This window comes from Sinocyclocheilus anshuiensis, unplaced genomic scaffold, assembly GCF_001515605.1.
Source record: "Sinocyclocheilus anshuiensis isolate Anshui unplaced genomic scaffold, SAMN03320099.WGS_v1.1 scaffold333, whole genome shotgun sequence".
NCBI lineage: Eukaryota > Metazoa > Chordata > Actinopteri > Cypriniformes > Cyprinidae > Sinocyclocheilus > Sinocyclocheilus anshuiensis.
Genome location: NW_015539871.1, coordinates 899,151 through 926,297, shown reverse-complemented (window position 1 = coordinate 926,297; position 27,147 = coordinate 899,151). Strand labels below are relative to the sequence as shown.

Here is a 27,147-nt window from a genome sequence, read left to right as displayed (position 1 = left end):
GCCTTCTTTCTTTGCGTGAACATTTGGGCAGCGTTATGCAAATCTTCCCACACAGTGACGTAGACATGTGGGGGCGTGTTAGAACGAGCCGTTTTAGGTAGGCGTGGTTGACTCTTAACTTTTATAAAGAATATCTCTTTGGATTTGAGACTTTAGTCTTTGCGACTTTACAGATCTTATTTATGCACCAAGAGCTTGTAACACTTCAAAGAGAAAGGAAAAATTGAAATTGCATCATATGACCCCTTTAAGTAGCTCAGTTTACAACAAATTAGGCTGTATTCAAAGCACAAGGTTGTGCTAATGCACCACTGAGGTTTGATATCACTGAATAGAACAGACTGATTACCTCTATTTATGTAGCTCTAATTTAAAATAATTGCCATTGATTTGTCCATACACAAGATGAGAGACCCTGAGCCTTGAATTCAAGATTTAAAAGGGCGTTATGCACAAAAGAGACCTGGTGAGATCTGAAAGGGTCACTTCAGACAAGAATGTGGTTGTTGCTGGTCAAAAATATTATCTCAAGATGTATTTGGACATTTGTCACATTTAAAAATGTTTGTAGCTATTTCATTGCATTTTGTTTTTCATTAATGCAATGGCATACAGACACACAGACAGATAGATAGATAGATAGATAACATACACAATATATACTGTTAGATATAGATAGATAGATTTTTTTACATCCAACATCCAACTATGTTTTGGGATTGGATCAAAGTCTAACGTGTATTTTGAACTATCTCTACCAGAAGATGGCAGACTTTTCCTTGCTAATGAGATGAATGTAAAGAGATGCGCAGCCGTAGCGACTAATGCAGTTCCTCCCTGTTGAAACGCATCCAAGTATTTTGACTAATGTAGTCTTTGTCATTATCATCACACTCAAGCAGCGCGATCGCGCCAAAACAGATCCGACACTGCCCTGAATGCTGAGGTACACAGACGTCAAAGGGCATACCACGATTTGACGGCAGTGAGTTTGTAGTCATGACAGTTTTCGCCTTTAAGCGAGCGTTGTCCCAGATATGTGTCTGTACCTGTGTACCCTGCATTTCTGAAAATGACTAAACACAGCCGCTCTCACTGCTAAAAAGCACAGATAGCCTACCACTGGGCCGTGCTTCATTCACATAATGGGTTCCAGAGTGAATACCAATAAATCACAATTTCTTAAGAAAAAGACAGATCATGGTTCTTCATTGGAATCTATAAATAAACTCAAATAACTTAAATAGAACCTTTTTAATGCACAAAATATTATTTAGATTTTTAAGAGGTTCTTTTAAAGACCCAGTGTGGTGAAAATCAAGCTTTTAACATTGTTTGCATGTTTATCTGGTGGTTTCAGTATAGATGCTTAAAGACAAACCACATGCAAATTCATCAGTCAACACCACTGTTGAGCATTTTCTCCATAAAACTGCAGTCTCAAAAATGCGGAACCAATTCTGACAGCTTTCATTTTGGGGCTTTTCATATAATTAGCAAACAGTTTCTACCTGAGTATGTTGATTTTTACAAGCTACGTTTCTGGAATGGCAAACGGGAACCTGGTTTGCGAACCAGTATGTTCTATATTATGAATGTGTGTAGTATAAATGTAATCTGGATGTACTACATTCGCCATGATTTCATTGTCACATGACCTGCAGTGTCGCTTCACTGCCATTCACAAATCCTCTCCTGTTACCTCATGGGATAGTGAAGTGCCTACTCTTTTATGAGTACTGTGAATTCGGACATACTTCTTTTGTCACATAGGCTACTCTGTTTTCACCTACTATATAGTACTCTTTTTCACCTACTATATACGTAGTAGGCAAGTATGTGATTTTGGATGCAGCCCAACTCTGAACACCTAGCAATAAAAAAAGCACAATGCCTTAGCACTGACAATATAGGCAAGCAACAGCCATATTGTTTTACAGAAAATGTAAAAGTTCACTGTCTAACTGTTATTTTGAGATAACGTATGCTCTGCACATCACCCTAAATCCTGGACAGGAACATGAAGGAAGGGTGAAATTGTCATGTAGCTTTAGAAAGGAACTGCTATAACTGTTGCCAAGCCATATAAAGCCACAGAAAAGGAAGAGGACATGGTAGAGGAAGAAGGGAAAAATATATAAAGAAAAATGAGAGAAAAAAAGTGCAGAATGTCAAAGGCAAACATACTGTATAGCTGTTCAAAAGTTTGGGGTTGGTAAGATTGTTTTATGTTTTTGAAAGTCTTCACCAATTCTCATCAAGGCTGCATTTAAAAATACAGTAAAATAGTAAAATGTTATTACAATTTAAAATAACGCATTTCTATATGGCTTGGGGAGGGGAGGTATCCAAAGCACATCAACTTGTCACTGGGGTTCCTCAGGGATCAGTTCTTGGACCCCTCCTCTTCTCCATATACACAACATCACTGGGTCCCATCATACAGGCACATGGCTTCTCCTACCATTGCTATGCTGATGACACACAGCTCTCTTAAGAAGAATCGCTTTATGTATCCCCCAATTGTAAGTCGCTTTGGATAAAAGCGTCTGCTAAATGACTAAATGTAAATGTAAATGTAATATACTTTAAAACTTAATTTATTCCTGTGATGCAAAGCTGAATTTTCAGCATCATTACTCCAGTCTTCAGTGTCACATGATCCTTCAGAAACTTCACTCACCGGCAGAAACAAAAATTGGCGCCTACGCCCGTGTGCACTGTTTGAAATTGTGTAAATAGCACAAATAAATAAATAGAACAAAGATAGAAATTGGAAGTTTTTTTCAAGTTTGTAGGCCTAGGTGTCCAGGTACAGAAACCCAATTATCAAATGTAAAATATCATTGCATAGTCTTCACTGTATAATTTTAAATATAGATGAATTCTTATTAAAACTACAAAGTAATTCAGTAAAGAGCAGTGAGTGATTTTCTCTATTTTAATTTTTTGGATTAACATTAAGGACACCGACAGCAGCTATATACGTAACATTTGGTAACACTTTATTTTAAGGTGTCTTTGTTACACGTTACATGTACTTACTTTTATAATAACAATTAATTATGCACAATTACATGCAAGTAACCCTAATTTGGTTTTGAGACTTTAGTCTTTGCAACTTCAGGGATCTTATCTATTCACGAACAGCTTGTAACACTCCAAAGAGAAAGGAAAACTTGAAATCGCATCATATGACCCCTTTAACATTTAAAGGCACTATAAAATAAAGATCATTATTATTATTATTATACCAGTGGTTCTTAGTTTGGTTTTACACTGTACATCAAGTGGACACAGTACATTGTTAATTGTATACTTGTAAACAAAAATCAAACCTTTAAACTTATGAATATCACCATAATCTGCATAAGTCTAATAATATGCATAATTGTTAATATGACATAGGCTGAATTTGAAAACTAACCATTGTAAATGCAGAAATAACAGTAGAAGTGTGATTTACCACATGAACATACAAGGAAAAACATCAATGAGATTCAGTATAAGTATAAGGACAACTGCATGGCTTCATTTTACTCAGTGTCTTTCATCTAGTCAGCGGTTTTTGATTATAAGTGTATAGTTTAGAGTTTGCTTGAATCGGTTTTATATCTCTGACCTGCTTTCACTGTGAAAAACATCTGAGACCTTGTTGTTTTATAAAGGACACACTCAAATATACTTTTGCGAGAGGCTGGTAGCTGGTATGCATTCACACACACACACACACACACACACGCACGCACGCACACACACACACACACACACACACACGCACACCTCTCAGACAGAGAGACTGTGTGATACCTGGCTCACAGGTGAGCTCTGCCTTTATATAGCATTGAAAGGGCCTGCTGTGTGATCTCACTGACCTCTGCCATCTGTCTCTATGGAGATGAGAAGAAATGGAGCAGGCCAGAGCTGCTGCGTAACACGTCCACATATAACCACTGAAGACATCTACACTGCAGCCCAACCCACCAACACTACAAAAACACGCACATAAAAGTGTTATCTGAAGGTACTGTGTAGGTTTTTGCAGAAATATTCACCATGTTCTGAGAGCTGCATTAAAAAAAAACATTTTAGGAACAAAAATTCGTCATACTTTTTCCATTGTATAATGTGCGTGGTACAGGATTATTATCACTAAATAAAACTAAAACCATAAAAGAATTAAAAACTTTAAACAAAAGAAACGTTAACTGAAATAAAATACAATCTTAAAAAAATATAAATAAATAAACCTATTTTATTTCAGCTATAGTTGGCCAGGCAATATTTCTCATTTTCATTTTGCACATTTAACAAAGTACTAAAATAAGTAAAACTGAAATTAGTAAAACTGTAAAACTGAAAGAAACACACACACACACAAACACACACTCAAACTAATATGTACAAAAGACTAAAAACACACAACGAAATCACAAAAAATTAACTAAAATGAGTGAAAACAGGAAATATAAACATAAAATCAATTTCTAAATATTTACAAAAATATAATAGAATATCAATGATAATAAAATAACACTGGCATGGTATAGATGAATTATTATATATTTAAAGCTGCAGTCCGTAACTTTTTTTGGTTAAAAATGATCCGAAATCAATATTTGAGCAAGTACATAACCAGCCAATGTTCAAAACTATCGCCTTACTTTAGCCCGATTCACAACGGTTAGCTTATAATAATGTTTTCTAATTTGAGTGGTACGGGTGGTTTTCGCGGGAAATTCGAGCATGGCACTGCGTCATTACGTCACGTCTGTAAACATAAAGAATTTGTCCCGGCTACTAGGCTATTGCATGTGAGGATCCTGCAGGTGGCCGATCGTTTATAGCCTTTTCTCACAGCAGCTGGAATAATTAAATGTATCATTTTGATGGCGGATTGTAATCCATAAAGGATTATGTGTTTATGAAACACATGTAAATGAAATTAAATTATATTCCGGTTATAAATGTGCTTCTGAATACAGATAGCCTGGGATTACAAAGATTAAAGAAAACCAGTTCGAAGAATCAGAATGAATCAGAATCAGAATGAATTAAGATTGATGTTGTTTGGAATTGGTAAAATGTGCTTGGAAAAAAATATAATCAGAATCAATGCACTGTACATTATTTTCCCTCTTCCGCTGTCCTCAGCAATGCAAGGAATGTTGTGATTGGTTGTCAAGGCAGCCAATCAGAATTTAGCAGCCTCGTCTCTGATTGGCCGAAATTATGGCATTTTGTAAGGCTGGGTTGTGTTGAGCAAGCCAGCCGTCGGCATTTAGAGAGCTCTGAGGGCAGGCATCGGGTGAGTAAGCTAGTGAAACGTTGCACGCGCAAAAGAGAAGGACTGCACACATCCAAAAACTTATTTTAAATGTAAAATTGATTTTAGTGCGCTCTAAATATTTTTTCTTTGCGAAACGAACATTTTCTCCACAAAAACTCAGATCGCGCGCGTGCAAAATGCACTTTTGTGCGCTCAAAATATGATCTTTCGCGCGCCGAATTGTGGCAGAGATCTAATCCTATAGACTTGTTACTTACTTGTTCAGATGGCAATATACGGTGAAAATTCTTATTTTGGTCATATTCCAAGACGTAGGCTAGAGTCTGTGATTGTGACTTGACTGCCACACATACTCTTCAGAACATTAGATTCATCCGCGCTGGAGCCGTGCCGACTCACAACCCATGCAAGCTAGATAATTCCGCACACAGCTGCAATTCCAGGTTTTCAAACAGAGATGGCGACAAAGAGGCAAAGCTTACGGACTGCAGCTTTAAGTAATACCATGCCTCTGTATGGAGATTAATCAAGGCACGTGCAAGGCATTATATTTAATGTAAACTAAAACCATAAAAAAATTCAATTGAAATAAACATATGTTAAACTTATTTCAGCTAAAAGCTGAAAAAAATATTTGTAGTTTTACAAGCAGCACAGGATCTGATAAAACTATTTAAAAAAAACCCCTTGTGTATACAGTTTTTTTTTTTTGCCTGTTAAGATGCTTTGTGGTATGAAAATTGTCAGCAACTAGCAATACTGTAAAAAATGATATGATCAGTAAGTCATGACATATCAGTAGAAATGGCTTGTACAGCCAATTTAAATAACCATTAAAAAATTAAATTGAAATAAACATATGTTAAAGTTATTTCAGCTATAGTTGCCAGGTGAACATTTCTCATTTTTATTTTGTTGATGTACTAAAATAACAATGATAAAAATAAATAAAACTAAAACTGAAATAAAGATGAATAAAAACTATATAGATATATTAAAAAATGACAAAAGAAAAACACAATAAAATTACTAAAATTAAAATAAAATGGAAAAAATAAAAATAAATCTGAAATAATGCATAAAAACTATATAGATACATAGAAAATTACTAATGAAAATGGCGAAAACACAATAAAATTAGTCAAATTTAAATTAAATGGAAAATATAAAATGTAATGGAAAAATAAAATGCAAATAATACAAATATTAATAAAAACTAGTTTATGATACTAAAATAAAACTGAATCAGGCTAGATGCCATATTTAATTAGACTTAAATGCAAATTAAAGAATATCAAAAAGGTATAATAAATTACAATCTAATTAGTGAAGTAAAAATAGAGCACCAACATTATTGATCTCAGTGACAGTAAAATGATGAATTAATAGTTTAGACATGTGAAAAAGAATGGATGAGTTTCATTTGACTTTGCACAAAGATGACTGATGCTTCCTCCTACTGCAGACCACTGAGGTCAACTATAGGCAAAACAAAGATCTCTGTTTGAAGTTTGAGTTAATGTAAATTGCTTTCAGTCATGATGTGTTGAGGTGCCGTCATTACCTGTGAGACCTGCTGCTGAAGTGCCAGTCACCGCAAGAACATACTGATGGTTGTGTGATGTGGATGACTGAGGTGATTGTTCTTGTTAGAGAACCGCATGAGGAGAAGTGTTTCATGTGAAGTTGTACTTCTGAGACTCTGTAATGCTGTTATTTTAGGATGGAAATTGCATGTTGACAAACTAACTTTTCTGTAAAACTTGTATACTTTGGAAATCCACAAATCACGTGATGACAAGTTTGGGATTCAAATGGTAAGTAGAAATGTGAGAAGTTTGCATCATTGTAGAACACACTCCCAAAATGTCCACCTGTTTCAACTTAAAAACTTAAGTGAATTTTTTTATTGGCTGTACAAGTCATTTCTACTGATATGTGATGACTTACTGATCATATAATTTTTTTACAGTATTGCTAGTTGCTGACAATTTTCGACCCACAAAGCATTTTAATAGGCAATCAATCAATCAATCAATCAATCAATCAATCAAATAAAAAACAAACCAAAAATGTATACAGAAGGTTTATTTTTTTTCAGTTGGTTTATCAGATCCAGTGTTGCTTGTTAAACTAAAACTATTAAAAATAATTGTTGTTATCTGAAATAAAGATAAAATAAAATACAAATATTAGATGACAAACAAAAAATTAGAAATGTTGTCTTTGCAACTAAAATATGTTTAAGTGGAAGTACTAAAATTACAAAAAAAATAAAACTGAAATAAAAATAAATGAAAACTAGAAATATTAAAATCACACAAAAGACAAAAGCACAAAAAATTTTACTACAGCATAAACTAAAATTAAAATAAAAAAATAAAAAAACATTAAAATAATACTAGAATAAAACTGATCCAATCACTTTGAAAAGTAATAGCACACATACTTAATGCTTAAAAGTATTATAATAAAGTTCACCCAAAAACAAAAATTATTCCAAAATCTTACTGTGTCTTATTTTCTTATACTCAATGTAAAAGAAGATATTTGAAATAATGTTGGGGTCAAACAACATTGGACCCCATTGACTTTCATTGTAAGGACAAAAACATTTCTCAAAATATCTTCTTAATTTAGACGGAAGGAAGAAAGTCATACAAGTTTGGAAGAACATGAGGGTGAGTAAATGATGACAGAATGCTTATTTTATTTTACATGAAATATCCAGTTAGAAGTTTGTTCAACCCACATATGAGCAATACTAACTAACTACTTCCGATCTTAACAGCGTCTCCAAGGTTTCTGGCAGCCCTCTTCATGGAGCTCTAGACATCAGCTGGTGGGCGTCTACTCAAGTTAAAAACAGCTTCTGCACTAACCAGCATCTTGTGCGCAAACTCTTTACATAAATGTTCAGTATCCATGGAGAAACCATTATGCAATTGTGTTTCTTGCACCAGTGATTGGCTGCGTCTCCACCTGTCTGTTTCCCTTTGATCACTTCCCAAAACTTCTCCTTTGTTTTTGTGTAGACAATCTGCATTTCCTTTTTCCTAAACACACACACACACCTGTGGATTTAAGGGTAATAGTGTTGAAAGCACGCGGCAGATTTATGCGTTTGCCTACAGCTTGTTTGATGTGTGGATCAGCGGTTCGCCCACACATCTCTCTGACATGTTCCTGTCATCCTCCACCGCGGCAAGCATGTGCGTGGTCTGTGTTTGAGTCGTGACAGCCGTGTATTTCATCGTTTGCCCTCGTCTCGCTCAAAATTGCTCCTCTATTTCTCTCTATCCACAAATATGCAACACTCTTTGCTTGGTTTGCTGGAGTAAACTGCGTTAATGTTCCTCTAGTGCTCATTAAACACACAACAGTGTCAGATGTGAGTGGTCACATGGCAAACCCAGGGTTGCCTCTCCATGTGCAACACCTAAAATCAACATGAAATCAAAATGGACAAGACGTTCCTGATCTTATTGAGCATAATTCATCAGTGCACGTTATTCCACAGAAAGAAAGAATATCTTTGGAATAACACGCACTTGATCACCTCTAAAATGACTTTTATTTTTTATTTGATGAATTGTTCTTACTTTTCAACTCCTTTTCTCTAATTACTTGTCTCCATTCTGTTACGGACACCCAGTTTTCATGATCTAAAACCTAACTTTCTAGGAAATACTGTATATCAGCTTTGGATGTACAATGGGTTCTTCTCATGAACAAAATCATCTGATTTCAATAATTTTTCCTAGACAATGAGATCAAATGGAAACATTTATTGCATCTTTGATTTGTCTCCTGAGAAAATGACTCCAGCAATCTCACGTGTGTCTTTGAGACCGCAAAATCTCAGGCTGTGCTCAGATTTGCCAAGATACCAAAGACGAAGTCAAATATCTCAATACAAACTCAAACATTTCTCATTAAAGTCTTCCAAGAGCAAATTATCGGAGCTTCACTCTGTCAGTTGTTGTCTCATTTGTGCCTGCTTTTACTTTCAAGACATTTTAGGATAAACATCTTAGACAGTCAATAGTCCAATTTGGACAGTAATTATTTCTCATGGGGGTGTAAACTACTTTAATCATTTACAGGGGTTAATCTGTAATTTTATTGCTTTTATTACTAAACAACTAAATATTCACAAGATGAAGGTTGGAATTTGAATTTATTCATCCCCAATTGATTTCGCAGCCATTTTACTTCCATAATTTGAAAAAATTCCAAATAAAAAAATGAAATATTCACAAAATGTATGATTAAACTATATTTTTATCTGTCCACTCAGCATTTTCACAACCCATTTTACTTCCATAAAGTGACAAATTTCCAAATACAGCCTTAACAAAATATTCACAAATTGTAGGATCTTCCCATCTATTTTGCAACCCATTTTATCTCAATAATTTGAAGTCCAATAAAGTGCATCAATCCATCACAAAAATACTCCACACACCTCCGGGGGTTAATAAAGGCCTCCTGAAGTGATGCATCTGTGTTAGAAAAATATCCATATTTAAAACCTTTAAACCGTAATCTCTATCTCTCTAACTGTCGTACATGAGAGTGGCGTTCCAGCGGATGACGTAGGCTTAGCGTAAGCTTCGGTGCAGAATATGCTAGTCTTGCGAGAACCAAGTTTTTTGTGACCATTGTTTTGCTTTGCTCTCTCCTCTGCGCTTCCGAGTTCGTCACATCCACTGGAACACCACTCTCGTGAACGCGCATACAACAGTTAGCGGAAGCTAGAGACTGAGGTTTATAAAGTTTAAATATGGATATTTTTCTTACACACACTGATTTGCTTCAGAAGGCCTTTACTAACCCTTTAGAGCCGTGTGGAGCTCTTTTTGTGATGGATGGATGCACTTTTTTGGACTTCAAATCTCAACACCCATTCACTGCCATTATAAAGCTTGGAAGAGCCAGTACATTTTTTTTAGATATAACTCCGATATTCGTCTGAAAGAAGAAAGTTATATACACCTAGGATGGCTTGAGGGTGAATTTTCATAAAATCATCGGGTAATTTTCATTTTTGGGTGAACTATCCCTTTAAATACCAGAATGGTGTCAGATGGTTGAAGAGGAGAAGTTTAAAACAAAGCATTTTGGATTTCAGCTGAAAGTAAAAGTTCTTTTAGGTGCAAAGTTATTTCATTTTGATAAAAGGTTATGAAGACCCTTTCTTATTTGGAATAATGTGCACAGATAAATTGTGCAGGAACTGTATTAAGAAAGTAATAGCATCAATTTCAATCTCCATTATGTTCCCTGAGTTATGAAAGAGCGAAAAAGCAATAAAGCTTTCCTCTGGGTGCATCCATTTTTATTTTTTAAGTATTTTCTACTCCTGATGTGCATCAGCGAGGACAGGTGTAGTGCCCTGGATGACCGTCATGAGATGAAAGCCATTCCTCACAAACTAAAAGAGGATATGTGTTTTCCACCAATTTCTGTTTATTAGTTTCAACTTCATTCTCTTTCAACAAAAGACAGACGAAAACTCTGATTCATTGCGGATGCTGGTAGCACTGTTGAAGGGTTACAATTTGGGTCATTGTAAATGAATCAGAAAAGCCAAGAGTCAATTTACGGCAAAAAAGGCGGTGCAACATTGCAACAATTCTCTTATTTTGTTGAGTCAGAACACACACGCTCACACATAATTTCTTAAACCGAACAATGTTTTTTTTTTTTTTTTGTATCGTTTTCTAGAAAACCCTACAGAACATTAGATTTGTGCAAAGACAAAATCAGATCACACAATATAACAAAAACAAGTTAAAGAAAGAAACAAAAACAATTCTATCATAGAATTACTAGCGTAATTACCTTTTTAAGCAAAGTGAACTAATTCTCTCAACTTATAAATCAAGAGACTCCAAGAAATGTGTCAGTTTCCTTCTTTTATATACATCTATTTACACTGTACATTTATGCCAAAATAAATCATCAGTATGTCAAATCATATTGTGCACACCACAGAGATGCTGAGAAACGTCAGGGGTCTTGGTCAAAACTCCCCAGGTAACATGAATTTTTACAAGCACACACACAAGTTCACACAACATCTTTAGATGGGTTGTCGTCACACACATCCAAGTTCATTTCCGACTCCGTCGCTCCACAGTCAGATGTCCGTAACGCCTCTGTGACGACAGAAGTGACCATTTGAATGCTGGTTGTTTCAAACCTGGTTTGGCATTTTGTTTCATAAGGTCAAAACAGCTGAAAAACGAATTCAAACGGAAATTTGTGGATACGACAGTAAAAGAGACGAGCTCACATTAGCCGCCTCACACAACTAGACGAGACAAAACAAAGCATGCCGCTTCACCGGTGCATTTATTTCATTTTCACGTCAGCTGCTCGTCGTTTTCGCAAAGCAAAACTCACTCAGAATTGGAACCTAAAAGCAGGACCGCCGAAACCGGGAAAGTTTCTTCCGTGAAAAAGAAAAAACTAAGCAAAATATCTGATGTTATGGGCAGTTTGACAATATTAGGGGCATAATGAGACCCTTTTTTTAATTTAGCCATCTTCCAGTTGGAAGTAATAATAATAACAATAATAAGGAGAAGAAGATGAAGAAATATTTAATTATTTTAAATCTTCTTCTTCTTCTTAATAATAATAAAAATAAAAAACTAATATTAAAAAATATTTAATTCTCCCTCCTCCTAATTATTAAAATAATAATAATAATAACAACATCACAAGACACAACTACAATGAATTAGAAAATATTTAAAGACATCTTATGAGTTCAGTATAAGTTAACAACATTTGTGGCATAATGTGGCAAAATCATCCATAGGTTTTATTTTATTTTATATTATATTAAAATAAAATGAAATAAAATAAAATAAAAATGTTTTTAGTTTCGTATTAATGATTACAGTAACACTGAGACTTCAAAACAAGTAACTTTTGACACATTTGAGGTTTAAAAATGTGCTTGTATTTTTTTGTTAAAAGCACTGGACTTTTCATTTTTATTTATTTACTACTTTATTAAAATATTCATTATTAAAATCTGTATGGTCTAAATTGTCCTTTTAAAGGACTGAACTACTTTTCTAATTGGATGAACATCTGGTTATTAATAAATTGTGTATTTTTACATTTATCATCACGCCCTTTGTAATTCCATTGAAAAGCTGGACATTATGCCACAAATGCTGTAAACAGACATGAACTTTTTTTGTGATCCAGAACATTCTTTAAATAAAAAGTTACATGAGGCTGAATTTGAACCAATGAGATTGCACTGTGGTTGGGGCTACTCAACATAAAAGAATACAAAACAGGTGACAAAAATTCAGACATGTAACAGAAAACTTTCATCGTTTGATGCTTTATCGAGTCACCAATTTAACCATGAATTCATGCGACGGTCCTGCTTACAAGTCCAAATGCACAAATCCACATTCATTTTCATTCATCTTCTGTTTTCACTTTAGTTACTTCTTTGAACCCACTTTCAACGACTGAGGAACACAGTACACATAGTTTTTTTTAGGTCTTGCTCTAACTTTGGTCTGTTTTTTGGCCTTTAAACTCTTGCCTCCCACACTTTCTCTGTGTCTTTGAGGACGCGTCTGTCACAGCGTGTTAGTCGGGGGGAGGACAGGCTGCGAGAAACGTCTGGCAGTGATATTCCCGTCTAACGTGGGCTCTGGCATATGGAGGGGAGAAAGGTGATGGATGTTTCACTTCCTGAAGCACTGCGTGTGTGTTTGTATGAACGGATGTCCTAACCCTGAAGTTAACCCTTACATGAAATATTGCTTATCTACAGTACATTACCTTATGTTTTCAAGTAAGAAGTTTTGTCGTCTGTCATAATAAGTATATTATAGTGTAATATTCCTAATTAAACGGTTGACATGGTAACAATTTGAATTCTTCCCTTTCTATATCTGCCTTTTCTCTGTTACATAAGTAACACATTAAGAGGTGACAGAAATCGCAAGCAAACGCAGCATACAAAATGTTATTCGAAAAGCAAAATGTGAGAGTATTGCTATTATATCCTGCAGACCTGCCATTTATAACTCATCCTAATGCTGCCTTCAAGTCATGCCGGAATGATCGTGTTTACCAGATGAGACCGTATGAACAGCATCGCAATGTTGCAACTAGCGTAATTATTTTCATTGAGCACCGACTTTGTGAGTTGAGGGCATGCTGATTCAACAATTCTGCCAGAAGCTAATTGCTATCATAATAAGCTCTAATTGTGAATGTTGATGGTACAATTCGGTTTGTATGCGTTTTGTGTACTGTTCATGAAAAATAACCAAAAAGCTTATTACAAATGAATACTCATTTAACCGTTTTATGAGCTGACAGGTTTGTGCAACTTAATTACATTTCCCATTATTCTCTAAAGCAGGACCTTTAGAAACATTTTTGTCAGCTGAACAGCTTTGACCTAAAATATGTTCTTAAAATACCCCTGAGATTTTAGGAGAAAACATTCAAATAATCAGCAATTGAAAAATATATTCAAATGTTCCCGGTTTTGTGATATAGGATGGTCACATGATAGACAGGTAAACAAATACCTCTCTCTCTCTCTATATATATTTATTTTTAAATTTTTAAAATATGTATATATTTGAATTTTACATTTAATTAATTATTAGCTTTTCATTAACTTACAAACCCTATTTTGCGAAACCCTGCTCTAAAGCATCAATACACATTTTCATCCAAGTTAACTTGTGCAATAAAAAAATAATAAAAAATAAATAAATAAAAACAACAATTGTGAATATTGCAATAATTGTGAACAAAAAAGTGGAGTTTTGTTTTTCACGTTTGCTGATCAAAATTATTTTTGCAATATTCATATTATTTTATAGAGCTGCTTTCTTAAATGTAATACATTTTATGATTATATATATATATATATATATATATGCAGTATACAATACAATAGTGGTGTGCATATTAAAAATTAATTATATATACTGTTACACAAAATTAATTAAAATGAATACTAGATTAATTTTCTGATGTGGATCTAATATATTTAGCAAATGTTAGTAATTTCCATAATTTTACCATATAAAAAATGTATCCTCCTCAAGTGAGCTTATATGCTTTTAATGCCATTTTCTTGCTGTTTTCATTCAAGAATTTAATGTAATACCCCACATTTCACTTAAAAATGTGTCGATGTGTGAAAATCCAGGTATTTGTATTTTATTTTGTCGCAAAAACTTACTGAAGTTAATTTTATGACTCTTTTATTTCAACTAAAATCATGCTGTATTTCGCAGGAAGACTTGAAGGCAGCATAAGCACGATAAGGAATCAATCGAATGACCGCTGTAATCCAAATCCTCAACACATACACAAATACAGACAGCGACAGACGCACACAAACACACACACACACACTAAGCCAAAGACGCACAAACAATCACATGACTTGCGTTATATTTTCCTGCTTCTGCTCTTTTTATTTAGTTAACTTCTAAATTGCACGTCTTATTTTGGAGGGACACAAAGAACTTCTTCAGCCCTTTTGAAAATGAAAAGAAAGGAAGTGGGTTTTGGCAGCGTTTAACTCACATTGGCAGTGTCATTGCATACTGGTTAAGTTGTTGAGGCAATCCTCTGCAAGATGTGTACGTTACATGAGGAATGCTAGTTTAGATAAAAGGATTTCTGTGGTTCTGCTTCTATCTGCCGACACACAGGCTTCAAACACTCACTCCTATCTTGTCTATCACGATTCGCTTTGAAAGAAGAATCAGTATAGTACTCTACACAAGTACACAAATGCTTTGGCAAAAGCATTGCAAACACGACGTCCTGATATATATACTTATGCTGGGTTCTGTAGCAGTAATAAACATCAGATGTTTGCGTCAATAAACCACATGTGAAACAGGAAACTGACCATAGTGCCTCTTGTCGTAACACTACGAATGCTGCGTGTTTTTGCATTATGTTACTGAGGTCCTGTTTACACTTGGTGTTAAGATGCATTTTTGTTGACCTAATTACAATTGGATGATGCTAAACTGTTGTAAATGGGATCTACAATATTTAGAGATTTTCCACTTTCAAAAACACAACTAGATGAGACAAAACAAAGCATGCCGCTTCACTAGTGCATTGCAAAACTCAGTGCGATTTAGAGGCTGCAAAAGCAGTACTGTCAAAACATTGGAAGAACAACTTATTTTCATTGACAGAGAAAATGCAAAGCGACGAGACACAACCACAGCCAATTAAAAACTAGGCCTGTCGCAATAATCAAATGGCTGTTGCCGGCCAACGAGTTGGTGTTTTTTCAATGTATGCTTCAGACAAGGGTCACGACGAGGCGTTCCCCATAGCGACCCCTAGAGGACGCAGTGTCTCGTTCCCTACTCAGGGAACCATGGTTACATAAGTAACCTGAGACGTTTGTTGTCATTTGGAAGTGTGTAGGCCTTCTTGCATTATTATGCTGTTACATTATGATTATATATTCAGTGGCATAAAATAGTCTTTAATATGACAATAATATCGCTTATCGCAATTATTTCTGTGGCAATATATCGTACAACAAAAAGTTGTAATCGTGACAGGCCTATTAAAAACATTTGATATTTTGGGTTCAGTATACTGTAAGTTAAACTTTACTGACAACATTTGGGGCCTAATGTGTATTAATATGAAAAATAATAATAAATCACAGTTTCAAGACAAACATTTGTAAAAAGGAATAATGTGGCGAAATCATCTTTCAGTTTTATCACAATAAAAATAAATATAATAAAATTACATGCATTTTGTGAATTAATAAATATATTAATTTAACACGAATAATTTAATAAAACATTTTGAGCTTTCAACTTCTTACAGAGGTAGTCGAAAATGCATTTAATCGGATTGCTTTCATCATGACTACATAGATTTTATTAATATTTTGAGTCAGTTTTTATTTTTATATTTTTTTGTTTCATTTTAGTTAGTTTAGTAATGTTGGTGTGTTTTTGTCATTTTTAGTCTATATACGTATCTGCTTCAAATTAAACTTGGTAACTAGTAAGTAGTTGAAGGAAAAAGTTATATAGGCCTATATATGAAGAGTTAATTAGCAAAAACCGATAAACACCACTTTAAAAAAAAGTTTTAAAACTCTAAAACATGAAATGTGGAGTTATCTGCTTTTGCCACAAAAACGACTGTTGGAGTTATCTGCTTTTGCTATAAAACAATCTTTTAATATGTAAAAAAAAAAAATACTTTCAATGAACATTAATTTAGTAAATTACCTGTATTTGTTTAAGTTATTATTACTTAATCAAAACAACCCAACTGCAGTTTGATTGATATTACTTGGAATGCGCAATAAAAAAATGTGATCTCTGAAAAAAATTAAATAAAAATGGAGTTATCGGTTTTTGCAAATGAACTCTTCATATATATATATATAAAATTTTATTTTAATTAACGTTTATTTTATTCCAAGTCACAAAACTGTTTTTATGGTTTTAGTATTAATTCAGTTTTAGTTTGTTAACTATAATAACACTGGTGTATGTAGTCGAATGCAATCAATCCAGACTTTGCAATGCCTAAAAACACCGATTACGATCAAAATCTGTTACCGTTCATATCCTTTTCATTCACTTCCTTTCACGGCTTCCATGGCATGTAATGGCTTCCTTCATTTAATCGTATTTGTGTGCCATTCTCAGCGCTTCTGCGAAACTAATGTAGCAAGTGACGAAATAAAAAGGGAGGGTCTAGATGAAATCAGAACACAAGCTATCATAGGAAATGCATTTAAATGCAGGAGTAAACTATAATGCATCTTGACTGACCACTTGTGATTACATCATTGAAAACGCATCTTAATACCAGGTGGAAGCAAGGCCTGAAGCATTCAACAAACAATGCATTTAAATCAAGCTAACGTGGCTAGAAATGTTTGCATTTATGTACTTACGTAGATTTTGTCCCTATTTGTTGGAATGTTCTAAAATTGTTCAAACGTACTTCCCCTACGCACTTGAACTGATCCAGTCAATTAAAGTGAGTTTGAATTTTTACGTTTTTCTATGTTGTTGTTTTTTTTTTTTAAACAAGACCTTTTTTCTGTCACATAACAGCACCCACAGTACATACAGACGACGAAGAGTTCCAGCGAATTTCTACACAGTTCCAAGAAAACATCAAGAGGTGACGAAGTCCAACACACAACAAGTTCATCCCTCCTTCAACTAGGTATTGCACTGTGGTTGCGATCCTTCTGGATCTTTCCGTACGGTCAGAGGGACGGCGCGAGGGAGGTGAGACACAAACATGGCAATAGAAGGGTCTGTTCAGGAGATTGTTTTCAGCCGTTTTAAGTTCAGCGATGATAGAAGTCACCCTGTTCCGCGGTCCAGCTGTTCAGAGAACAGTCGAGTTGTCAAACTTTTTTTCTCAAGGAAGACGAGTCTGTTTACCTCTCTTGGTTACGCAAGGCTTTCTCTCCCAGTCTTCTTGGCAGTGCTTAGCCTCTTTTTGGTGGGAAAAAATAAAAGCAGTGAATAAAGGAAGGGTCTCCATAAACAAACTGCAGGAAAAAAATTGAGAAGGGAGGAAGAGAGAGAGAGGGAGAGTGAGAGAGAAAGATAACGAAAGATAGTTGGATGGCTTTTGGTACCCGAGTTTAAACTTGCGCATATCAACAGGGTTTTGAAGGTGTTGTTTACTTTTGGTGGGCGGGTCCTTCAAGCTTTGAGAGCGTGCCATTGGGCAACGGCAGTGCGCGGATGACTCATCATGTCTTTCCAATGCTTTACCTCTGCTGGGCCACTCTTCCATGAGAGATAGATCTAGAAATATGGCATGAAAAGAAAGAAGGTGGAAGAAACAAGAACAAGGAAAAAAATAAGGATTGTGCTTCCACTGTGGTAATTTACCAATAAAGCCACAAACCTATAAACTGGAAAAAAAACACATTATAGTTAATAACCATTTTGTACACTATAAAAATTATTTTTTGAAGTTGTAAGTAAAACCAAGATTACTGGAGTATGTTTTACAAGAAAAAAACATTTCAGTCTTTCTAAAAAAATATATTGTTTTATTCAGTGTTACTTGTAATTTCTTTGTAATCAATTTTGAAATTACCAATCAATTTCTGAGTGAAAATTGTTTTTGCACCCATTTTTTTCAAATGTAGTTAAAATTTTGTATTTTAGATAAACTTCATTACATTTAGTAAATTCAAGTAATTTCCATGAATTAGTATAGATACTACCAATATACCAGTATTTACTACATATATTTAATAAACAGCATTATTTACCAACATATAGATATGGATACTGTAAATGTATATACTATTGGTAAGTTTGAAACAATAAGTTTGATTCATCTTCATCATCTCAAAAGTTTGGGATCAGTAGGATTTAAAGAAGTGCCTTATGCTCACGAAGGTTGCATTTATCTGATGAAAAATACAGTAATATTGTGAGATTTAAACCAATTTAACATTTTCTATTGTAATATATTTCAAAATATAATTTATTCCTGTGATGCAAAGCAGATTTTCAGCATCATTACTCCAGTCTTCAGTGTCACCTGATCCTTCAGAAATCATTCTAATATGCTGATTTATTATCAATGTTAAAAACAGGCATAATATTTTTTGGAACCTGTGATAATTTTTTTTTCAGGATAATTTGATGATTCTTTACCAATTTAACATATCCTTACCAGATAAAAGTATTTATTTCTTTCAAAAAAGAAAACACACACACACACACACACACACACACACACACACACACACACAGACCCCAAACATTTAAATGCTAGATTATATTGTTACAAAAGATTTCTAATATTCCAATAATTCTATCTAGTTTGTGACATCACACCTTGCCTATGACATCATTACGGCTCAGTCTGTCCTTATCCATGACTGTGATGACGATGGTGGTCTCTCTGAGGACGTGAGCGGGGACATCAAAGGGGAAGGACTCATTAAACACGGGGTTCAAACACCTCTTCATCACCACTGTCTTCTTCTTTTCCACTCGTTTATCTTTGTTCATTAGCCACACTTTGACGTAGGGGTCTGAAACGCACACAAACAGGGAACAGTCCACAGCGATTCAGGGCCAGGGAATCAGAATTCCTGCAATGAATTCTAAATTACATTGGAGATGATTACTGCGCAGATGGCACCTTGACAAGGACATTTCCACAGAAATCCCATAAGCACACAGTGCACGGAATTTAACTATATCACATTTGCATTTATTCACTTAGCAGATGCTTTGTGAAATAACTTACAGAACATTCAAGGTAAACACATATACAGTGTGACCTGTGGGAATCGAACCCATGATGGTGTGATGTTCTACAAGATGATCTACTACAGGAATATAAGGAATATAACTATAACATGAAGTTAAATGATTAATTTGTGAGGTTTTATGGGTGTATGTTGATACCGGATGTTCCCCCGATGTCCATGGCTTTGAGATTGCGTGCCTTGATGATGCTCACAGTGATGGTGTTGGCAGTGGGATTGTAACACAGAGACACAAGCAGGTCTCCTCGACTCCCCTGAAGATAAGAACACAGTAAGGTCAGTACTGGACCCGTTCATTTGTTTAAACCTCAGTCACACAAGCTGGTTCATATGAGGCATCAGTTTTTTCTGTGAGAAATAATGGAGCAAACACATATTATTATAACATTTTTTTCAACTAGTCAGTGGTTGACCTTTATAGGATTTTCAGTGTTTGACGCTAATATTTTGTTGAAACATATTTCTATTATTATTTCATTTTAATTAAAAAAAATGTTAATATTTTATTCAGCTTTACATTGTTGTGTACACTACATGGCGTACTTCCATTATTAATTTACTTGCATTTAATTAATATTAATATAATTGTATTGTATTTAATATTAATTCTGGTACTAAATGAGTACATTATATTATATTCAGTAGTAATATTTATTATGTGTGTGCATATATATAATAAAAATACATATTATAAATATTATTATTAAATATATTTGATATACAACCAGTTAATGATAGCAAATACGAGACACAATAAAAAATGTAAAAGGTCAGCCAATGAATATATCTGTCTATATATCGTAATACTGTATATCTGAACCATATATTGCTTGTTGCTTGCTAAAATTGTCTGCTACAAAATTCTTCCATTCCTTCCACAATGATCACACATGCAGTTCTAATCACCTCATATTAACTGTGACTTCATGTAATATTTGCACTTTTAACAATTCATTTGTCACACCACAGGACCATTTCAATGAACTATTAAGTTTCAGTCCAAACCCTACAGCTTCAAACACTAAGCACAGAACGGGCGATGGACTTTCACGCTGAAATCAATGAACCCATGGGAGATCTTTAGGATGCCTCATGCCAGAAAGCCTACCTGGAGAACCTCAAAGACTCTTTATGCAAACGACACACGTGTGCATCTCTTTTTCTTGTGTAAAAGGGCTAAAACATTTGACAGCACCATTACTTGAGGCTCTGCACGTCGTACTCTACCCACTGCACAATTAAAGTTGTATTGTTCCTGTCCCCAGCCAACCACTTTCAGTCACTTCATCTCTTTGGACGCTTTTCTTTGACTATTATTGGCGTCTGTTGCTCCTGCTTTGGTGCCTTTTGGCTCCTTCCTCTCTTCAACTTTCATAATGACAGAAATGGTAATTTAGTGGAAACACACAGATCCACTCACACTGCCATCACTGCAGGGTTTCAGCTCCTTCCAGAAGGTCTGCATGTGGGCCAGATCGATCTTGTTCAGGGGGACGGACACCTCTCCTATAGGGTCATTCCTGCTAAAACGGTCATAATCTAGCACTTGCAGGTACAGTGTGCGCTGGACCACCTTCTCAAACGGGAACCCTGGGAGAGAGAGATGAGAGGAGGATCATTTTAGCTCACTCAAATTATTTACAGCTCAATATGGGGTACAAAAATACTTTGGACCGGCCCCCTTCATTGACCGCTTGATGCACACTGCATACAAAATTGCATACTTTTGTTTCCGCTGGGAAATGTTTCCTGTTTAGAAGGTGCTGGGTTGATATGGGCACTTGTGACGAAGAACTAATACACAATTGAGGATTTATTTAATTGACATTTGTTGGGTTAAAATGATGTAAAAACAACATGCTTTTGACCTGACAGTTCATAATGAAGTGAAATTAAATAAATAAATAAATAAAAATCATATACATATTTGATCTATATACTATTGTGCAAAGGTAAGATTAATACTGTAATACTTTTTTAATAATTAATATTTAATACTTTAGAGCAAAGTTTCAGTTGTAAATTGATCAAAAGTGACAATAGGTATTTATAACGTTACAAAAGATTTTAAATAAATGCTGTTCTTTTAAACTTATAACAACATATCATGGTTTCAACAAAAATATTAAGCGGCACAACTGATTTCAACATTGATAATAATCAGAAATGTTTCTTGAGAAGCAAATCAGCATATTAGAATGATTTCTGAAGGATCATGTAATGATGCTGAAAATTCAACTTTATCATCACAGGAATAAATTAGATTTTAAAATGTATACAAATATAAATTAGTTATTTTATATAGTAAAACATTTTACAATAGTACTGTTTTTACTGTATTTTTGATCAAATAAATGCCTTTATAAAAGACTTATTTAAAAAATATTCAAATTTTTCCTTTCCAAGGAAAGTGAGTTAAATCATATACACACATAAACATGATTTAACGAGTCCGATGTCTGGCTACATGTGAGGAACCAACTTTGAACGGCAAAAGTCCTATAAACTCTAAGCATATAATAATGTAGCTGAGATATCAAAACATACTGACCTTCAAATAGGAAGGTCTCGTTCCAGTGAGGGTTGAGGTTCTTTCGTTTGACCTTGGTCTCAAGTTTGTGCTTCTTGTCTGGCAGAAGGTAGAGTTTGACGAATGGATCTGAAGTGCCGGAGAAATCTTTCGCAGGTAGATCCTGACCCTTCAGGATTTTCACTGTCAGTGTGGAGTCCTGAAAACTGTATCCCACGCTGAATTGGATGCGTCCCAGCTTCTCACACATGGGTCCTTCGTGTTCCTCTTCCTCAGAGCCTGGGGACAACTTACAAACCAAAGTGGACAAGATTGTCATTAAAAAGCTTAATAACTCCTCATTAAATCATTATTATCAAAACCACACTGCAGTGTGTCCTGCACCATAGCTGAATCTATAGCAGTGTGGCTAAATAAATTATTTTTAAATTAAATGTGATGATATGAAATACTAGGTACTGCAAAATAAAACAATTAATAAACACAAACACCCACACATTGCTATTGCATCTTTACTGGTTGTACGGGAAAAAAAGACAATAAATAAATAAATAAATAAATACAAAGAGTACAGGGACAAATAAAGTAAAGATTGATTGATTAAATAAATAAAGGATTTTTATTGTTATTCAAAACTTAACTGACGTTGAAACAAAACAAAAATATAAATAAAAATATTAAATAAAAACTTTTTATAAAATATTAAACAAAGTAGCCCTTTCAACTGAATGAAATAAATTAGGATTAAGTTAAGAAGCTAATTCAAAATATTAATAAATACAAGTATTATAAAAATAATACTGAACTATCACTGAATCTGATTCATGAACAGTTGACTCTTATGAACAGGTTCTTTTAATGTGTCAAAAGCATTCACATACAAGTTATTAGTTTAAAACCAAAAACCTTAATAAAAAAATACTTAGTTGCCATATGAGACAAAATATAAGTTAAATATCTCAAAACTTAAAATTTGAAGTCTGAAGCTCTAAAATTACTACAACTAAAACTGATATAAAAGCCAAACAGAAACATAAAAAACTAATAAAACAAAAGCACATAACAAAACCACTAAAACTTCAACTAAAGATAAAACTGAAAATACAAAAATAAAAGTTAATTCAAAATATGAATAAATACTAGTATACAAATGATACTAAAATAACACTGAATCTGATTCAAGAACAGATGATTCTTATGAACCGATTCTTTTAGTGAATCAGTCAAAAGCACTCACAAACTCACAAGTTAACAGTTTAAATACCAAACTGTATATATATGTATGTATGTATCTGAATTCTGAATACTTTCCGTACCCACTGTATATATATATATATATATATATATATATATATACATATATATTTGTTTTGCATTGCTTTCTTATGAGAATATCATAAAATTATCTTAACAACATGCTCTATTGAAATCAACTGAGCCAAGTCTCTTGTGGTTCACAATATTGTTATGTTAGTAACTACTGGTTTGAATCGGGCAAACTAATGGAACAGACTCCCCTGCTGCCTAAACATGACTAACAAAACACTGCACTTGTCAAATATGAGACAAAAAAGTTGCCGGGATGCTCTCTAACGAGTTGTGAAAAGCTGTTGCCTTCACATTAATACGTGGTGAAGGGCGAAAAGTTGGGAACCGGTTGGTGGTCTTTACAAACACCTTAGTGATCCATCACTTAAAGTGGTCTGACAAGCAGCAGCATATCGAATTAATGAACTCCCATCTGTGTCAGGACCTTGGCTAAAAGTTGGGCTTAATTTGACATGCCATGCCCCAATGCCCGGATCCCCCCAGTGGGCTGCGAGAGGCTGGCGCTTACAAGAGCTTCTGGCACCCTCTTAAAGAGGAAGCACTATCATTAGCCCTCATCACATCTCTTTAAAAACGCCTTACCACCCACATAATGACACGCAGACCCTGTGAAGGCCGTCGTCCGTGTCCCAGCAGCACATTGTACCAGTTCTAATTACGGGCCTTTTGTGGAGGTAAGTTCCCTTTGACACATCTCTGTGTGTGACTGACTGCAGTAAGGGAAAGCACCAATTACACATGATGCATCCCTGTGTTTAAAGGGTTTACATCAAAACTAGTGCCACGTCAGAGAAGCAAAACAAGATGAAAACGTCTCGGTTACGTATGGTAACCCTCGTTCCCTGAAATCCACGAAGGCCACCTCAGCGTGCTTAATGCCCAGACACGTGAGGCAGCGATCGTGACCATCACCCGGTGCCAGGTAACGACCGCACCCAGAAACGCACGGGTGAAACGGCATCCTTATAAGGACGATCCGTCGTCTTTATAAAGACGCACCCGTGTAGCTCTTTTAGAGAAATTTGCTCTTTTTAGGAAATGCTCTTTTAGTGCTGAGGCGCACAGGGGAGATGGCCGCTTTGCAACACGACAGGGGGTAGTGCAGCCTGAAGTGCGCAACCCACTCGACACTGGAACGACCACCGCTGAAGCGCCGTCCCGCCAACACAGAAAGCTTCTGAGAGCGTGCTGAACTCGTAGTTCTCGAAATAAACATAGAGCAGAACGATGTTGTCGCTCGGCTCCGAAGCGAAAAGCTGGTATGCATTGCACCTGCTGCCTTATTATACTCACGCTGTGATCAGCGGCAGCTGGATGCAATAATTGCATGCCAATGTGCATTGGCTCGTTTAGTTTACACTCGAAGTAGATTGGTCTATCGAAGCGATATCCCAATTCGTCGGTCACGACGTGACTCGTAGTGACCGACTGAAAGGGAACTATGGAAGCTCATTGCCACCACAAATTAAAAGTATAAAAACTATTTCTCACAATCCCGAGATGTTTAACTCGCAAATTGTGAGATATAAAGTTGTAAAAAAGTTGGAAGTGTCAGATAAAGTCACAATTTTTTTATTTTATGTAATCTCAGAATTCTGAAGAAGAAAGTCATAATTATGAGATATAAATTCATAGAAAAAAGTAAAAAATTGCAAGATGTAAGCTCAGAATATGTAGGAAAAATATGCAAACTCATTACAAGTTTATAACCTGCAATTATGACATATAAACTTGTGAGAAAAAGTCTGAAATGCGAAACGTACAGTAAACTTGCAATTCTGAAATGAAAAGTCAGAATTATGAGAAAAAAACTTGCAATTGTGAGGAAAAAAGTCAAAATTGTGATATAAAAAATTGCAATTATTATTTTTTCAATGGCTCAGATTTTGAAGAAAAAGTGAATTTCGAGATGTAATCTTGCAATTATGAGTTTATGACTCAGAGATACAAATTCAGAATTCAGAGAAATTGTAAAAAATGAGACAAACTCAGAATTAGGACAAAAAAAATCAACATTTTGAGATGTAAACTCACAATTACGAGTTGCAATTGTAAAAATTGTTTGCAAAAAGTTGGAATTGTGAGATAAAGTCACAATTTTTTTTTTATTGTTTGTAATTTCAGATGTAATCTCAGAATTCTGAGGAAAAAAGTCAAAATTCTGAGATGTAAATTCAGAATTCAGAGAAACAAAGTAAAGAATTGCAAGATGTAAGCTCAGAATTTGTAGAAAAAAAGATATAAATCCCAATTACGAGTTTATAACTTGCGATTGTGAGATATAAACTGGCAATTGTGGAAAACAGTCTTAATTGTAACATATAAGTTGAAAATACCTTTTTTATAGTTTTACTCATAAGCTTCAATAGAGAATAGTACACAACCAAAAGTTCATGTTACCATCAGCATATCACTGGTGACGGAGTTGGCCAGGTCTGAGACGGAGGAGTTAGCGTCTGTCCGGCGGCTGCTCTCATCTGGGGTCTGACCTTTAGGGCTGCTGCCGGGTTTATTAGATCTGGCAAAGAACCACAAGAGTAAAACGGTCACTTTTTATAGCATGTAGCATTAAACACTTTCTCCTTTCTAACGAACTTCATATGCACAGAGAACTGCAAGTCCTCCGTAGCCTGTAGCGCTAGTATTTGTTTGAGTCTGGGTTTTGGATAGCATTGCCTTGTTAGAACATGCTGGTTGATGCTGTAACACCATCTGTTTGACCGTCATTTAAATTTAGCAGTGCGTTGTAACAAAATAAAAAGCAACTGTTCTCCTGTCATTCAAGGTGCTTTTTTTTTTTTTTTTTTTACATTTTTGAAAGTCTCTTATGCTCACCAAAGCTGCATTTATTTGATTAAAAATACAGTAAAAACAGCAATATTGTGAAATATTATTACAATTAATAATACATTCTTTCTATTTGAATACATTTGAAAATGTAATTTATTCCTGTTATGCAAAGCTGAATTTTCAGCATAGTTACTCCAGTCTTCAGTGTCACATGATCCTCCAGAAATCATTCTTATATGCTGATTTGCTGCTCCAGAAACATTGCTAATTAATTACAATGTTGAAAACAGGTATGCTGCTTAATATTTTTGTGGAAACTGTGGTACGTACTGTAGGTAGTAGACAGCAAGGCAGTTTATTTTGGAACAGAGCCTTAGTGAAGTCACATTGAGCTACAGTCTGACTTTGTCCTCACTGGAAAGCTAAAAAAATAGTGCCATAGTTGTAATACAAGGACATTACAGCTCTGTGGAGATTTGGAATAAATAATAAATGCAGGAGAAAGAACATCACAGGGTGAATGCGACAATGTTCTGCCTGGGATGAAGTGTATGAAGAAAGGACACAACAGAAATGCTGCTGTGAGACAAACATTACGTCCAGTATTTACTCAGATCAGAAAAGCAAAGAGATAAAAGGATGGAAAACCTGTGAGATAAAACAGTGTCTTTCATATTCTTTTTTCGTATTAAAGAATGTATAGATCAATAGAAAGCCAAAGCACAAACACGATTATCATCACAGCTAAAGGGTCTAACAAATGAATTTTGAAGTGAAATCAGTAACAAAAGAATTGGAGTCTGAAAAACAGAGAGATGTCATGGCCAAGGGCGTAGTTTTGGTTTGAACATTGGGGGGTTGAAGTGTGAA

At 34.9% G+C, this 27,147-nt stretch overlaps 1 protein-coding gene across 1 annotated transcript in view; it reads right to left on the bottom strand.

Annotated features, from left to right (window-relative positions):
• Positions 1-17,601: 17,601 nt before the first annotated feature.
• LOC107685201 (synaptotagmin-7-like) overlaps positions 17,602-27,147 on the bottom strand; it is a 162,281-nt gene continuing 152,735 nt past the window's right edge. Inside the window, exons 6-12 of the mRNA XM_016481715.1 lie at positions 25,888-26,005; positions 22,180-22,447; positions 21,049-21,218; positions 19,768-19,882; positions 19,189-19,388; positions 18,016-18,138; positions 17,602-17,876 (exon numbers count right to left, since the gene is read on the bottom strand). Of these exons, the coding sequence (XP_016337201.1) occupies positions 18,034-18,138; positions 19,189-19,388; positions 19,768-19,882; positions 21,049-21,218; positions 22,180-22,447; positions 25,888-26,005 (976 nt within the window). The 3' untranslated portion in view covers positions 17,602-17,876; positions 18,016-18,033. The remainder of the gene's footprint in view (positions 17,877-18,015; positions 18,139-19,188; positions 19,389-19,767; positions 19,883-21,048; positions 21,219-22,179; positions 22,448-25,887; positions 26,006-27,147) is intronic.